Source organism: Quercus suber, unplaced genomic scaffold (assembly GCF_002906115.3).
Source record: "Quercus suber isolate HL8 unplaced genomic scaffold, Cork oak 2.0 scaffold_140, whole genome shotgun sequence".
Taxonomy (NCBI): Eukaryota; Viridiplantae; Streptophyta; class Magnoliopsida; order Fagales; family Fagaceae; genus Quercus; species Quercus suber.
Genome location: NW_027069601.1, coordinates 526370 through 529943, shown reverse-complemented (window position 1 = coordinate 529943; position 3574 = coordinate 526370). Strand labels below are relative to the sequence as shown.

Below are 3574 nucleotides of genomic sequence, written 5' to 3'. Positions count from 1 at the left end.
TAATTACGATCCATAACAGAAATGCAAACTATATATAAAACAAACGTGATGCAAGTTCAGTATTAACAATACTCTAGAGCTAAAATGGTTTCTTTGGCACAAGTTGGATTGGTAGTCCTTGCGTTGGTACTGGCATGGGATCCCTGCTGAAAGAATTGTCCGCGCATAGCTTCCATGTGAAGTGAGTTATGATGTAGTGAATTGTGACAAGGGTTTCGATTCTTGCAAACTCATATCCTGGACATGTTCGAGGACCTCCTCTGAATGCAACGAAACTGTAGGGTGGAACCGATGCTTGGTTTCCAAATCTACTTGGATCAAATTTTTGATGGTTCTGGGAATATGCTAGTGTCCATTTGGGTCATTGGCGAAACCCAGAATATCTGAACGTCACATGCAGAGTTCTCAGTTCTAAAATTATAGAAAGACTATTTAAGAGCAAGAAAAGATAGATGGCTGAGAAAAAGCAAGTAACCAATATGAGGATTTCTCTTACTTGCCACCCTTTTGGGATCAGGAACCCACCATATTCAAAATCTTTCAGAGCCTTCCTGAAGCCACCAAATACAGGAGGATGAATGCTCAATGTTTCCATTGCTACTCTCCGGGTGTACTTCATTTTGGCTAAGTCTTCCCATTTTAGAAACTCTCCCGAGGGCTTGCGCTTTTGGCTATCTCTTCCTGTTCTGCAAATTAAATCAAGAAGCAGCCTTAACATTTTCACAGAACTGGACCACATTAGTGTACCATTAGATGCATTGCAACCTTGAATTCTTTAAAATTATTATCATGGTTTAATTCCTTTAATACTAAATGCAGTCTAGTTTCTTCAAGATTCCGACAAAATGAAATATAAGGTGGGTTATTGAGTTAATTTATTATGCTCTCAATAATAGATTACAATTAATTGGCTTTAGAACTACTATGTTATATATTTGTTAATTACTTAATTTTTCTCCAAGTAACTTCATCTAAGTCAATTTTCATAACCGCGTTGAGATAGAGAGTCTAATGTGTATATACCTTGAAGAACAGCTGCATAAACAGCTGGTTCATTAGCTAGAAGCCGCATTGTGAAAGTAATTAGAACAGATGAAGTGTCATGTCCTGCCACCATGACAAGGATGACATTGTCCACAATCTCTTTCTCAGTCACTGCTTCTTCATTGTTCTCATTGCGGCTACTAAGCATGCGAGTGATAAGGTCTTGGCAAGGAGAAGCAACCTTTTGCTCAAGTTCCACCCTCTTCTCACGTATGAGCTCCTTCACCATGTTTCGGACCTTTGCACTTGCCTTGAGGCTGCGGTTGTAGCGAGTGAAGGGCAAGTTAATTGGAATCGACCATACCTCTTCTATCATCTCTTGGAAGCAAGTTACAAATCTATCTTTTCGAGCTCCTTGCTCTAGTCTGAATAGAAGTGAACAAATTATGTCGAATGCGAGAATCTTCGTGAGGGGTAACACCTATAAGCAATACACATTTTGTTAACATAATGTAGACTTTACATCTCTTGACTTGGCATTTTCCTATAATATTACAAATATAAAAATTTGTATAATTTCAGAAGGCAACACTACTTTTTCATTTTTTTTATAGTTACAATATAATTTAAATCTATGATATTTGTTTTATGATGATTAATTTTTATCATCACTTTAAAATACCAATTAGAATTCAAGTTCCATATTTGATAATAAAAAAATTACTATTTGAATTAATTCAAACCTTCACATACTAATCTTTGATTTAGTTCACAATTCTAAGTAGGAGCTTGCTATCAATACCATCATTCTATTTATTAGAAAAACATAGTTTGCTAATAATTTACGTAAGCAAGATTTTATTATTCCATGAAAATTCGCCATGAGGACTAGTTTCATTAGTGCAAAGTATTTAACTTACTAAAGCATGCATTTATCTCATAAACTAATAAGATTCTAAACTAAGCCATGACCTTGTTCCAATACAATTTTCTTGTCAGTTATATGCATTCACAAGTGCATGCCCTTGCTTATTTGGCTGTATATTAGATAATAATTCCAGGTTACAAATATTTTGGTAACATCATGATACGTACCTTGACCTGCGGCTTGCCTTGCCAATGCATCTCAAGATGCTTCTTGACACCATCTATTTTTCCCACGTACTGCTTTAATGATTCAGGCTGTAAGAATGATACAATTGCTCCTCTAACACGCTTGTGATCTTCACCACTCAATTCCAATATGTTCCGCTCTCCCAAAATCTTACGAGAAGACTGTGTTTGATGGCTAGAAAGCGCGCTGCTATCACTAGTGAATACAAATTTGTTTGCAGCCTGTCCAGAAATAAAAACTGTTGGGTTGCCAAAGAGGCTTAGCTTTGATATTGGACCATACTTTCTGATTCTTTGCTCGAGCCATTTTCCGCGGTGTTGGCACGCATGGCTCTAAGAAGGCCAAGACTTTGGCCTATTAAGGATATTCCTAGTGAGCCTGGAGGCAGCCTTTTTGATGATCTTCTTCCCTTTGTAAGGAGAAAGAAGATGGGTATGAGGAACAGGGAGATAGCCAGGAAAATATTCATGATTTATGTGTGACTTTTGGTTTTTTGAAGTGGTGGGGGAAAATTAGAAAGCAAGATTGGTTTCTGAGAGAGAGAGAGTATGAGAAAAAGATGGGTTTGAGAAACTGTAAGACTAAATAATTAGAGAGAAGTAGATGAATTTCATTGACTATGGTGTATAGAAGTTTTAGATGTTTGCAGGCTTTCTTTCCTTTTGTCTTTTGTTTGCAGGCTTTCTAGATGTTTCTTAACTATGGTGTATAGAAATTTTAAAAAACCAAAGCCCACCTAAACTCTTCTTTGGAAATATATGCAAAGCGAACTAGTATATAGTGACCATTCATTAAAAATTGGACAAAAATTTCTTGTTACAAGGAGAGAGGAGCTATGTTGGAGCAACATTTCAGAAATGCGGCTTCCTTGGTTGATCAGATGAAAAAATTACTCATGGTAGATCAAAAATTTGTCATTTGGTAAGTTTGATGAATCTTTGATGCCATAAGCATGAAGACAAGTCACGTCACGTTATTAATTCTGTTCTTTATCCAAAAAAACAAGTTCAAATAATACTAGAGTCTATCTCTGAGTGATTTTCTTTTCGGAAATGTGACTGATTAACCTCTTATCCTTTTCTATTAGTTCTGTTAATTAGGCTCAAAATTATATTTTCGTGGGTTTAGAATTGCTTGCTGGTATGGACTAGAATTGAAAGTTCATCCAATTAAGAAATTCCATTCGATACTTTCCTCGAATCTGACAAAAGGGTAGCTCCCCTTATCCCCATCATCGGCAGAACCACTTTGTCGGGCTGCTTGAATTATTCTCAAAAAAGTTAAGAGCAATCAGCATCCATTATTTGCATTTGTGGCCAGAAAAGAAAAGCCTATGCATCCAACGTGTAAACTACGGAAAAATCTCTCATGGGTACTAGCTTGTAAACTACATGGGAATAGAGTTTACTCGCATATAGCCTAAAACTAAAAGTATCACATCTTGAATGCCCCACTCCTCCTCTCCCCCCCCCCCCC

At 36.8% G+C, this 3574-nt stretch overlaps 1 protein-coding gene across 1 annotated transcript; it reads right to left on the bottom strand.

Moving 5' to 3' along the window:
- LOC112024504 (cytochrome P450 716B1-like) lies at positions 1–2639 on the bottom strand. The gene is given in 7 exon segments (XM_065776686.1): positions 1–325; positions 327–383; positions 497–661; positions 664–686; positions 1024–1465; positions 2080–2408; positions 2411–2639. Coding segments are annotated over 7 exon segments (1419 nt in total). The 5' UTR covers positions 2568–2639; the 3' UTR covers positions 1–79.
- Between the last annotated feature and the right edge of the window lie 935 nt (positions 2640–3574).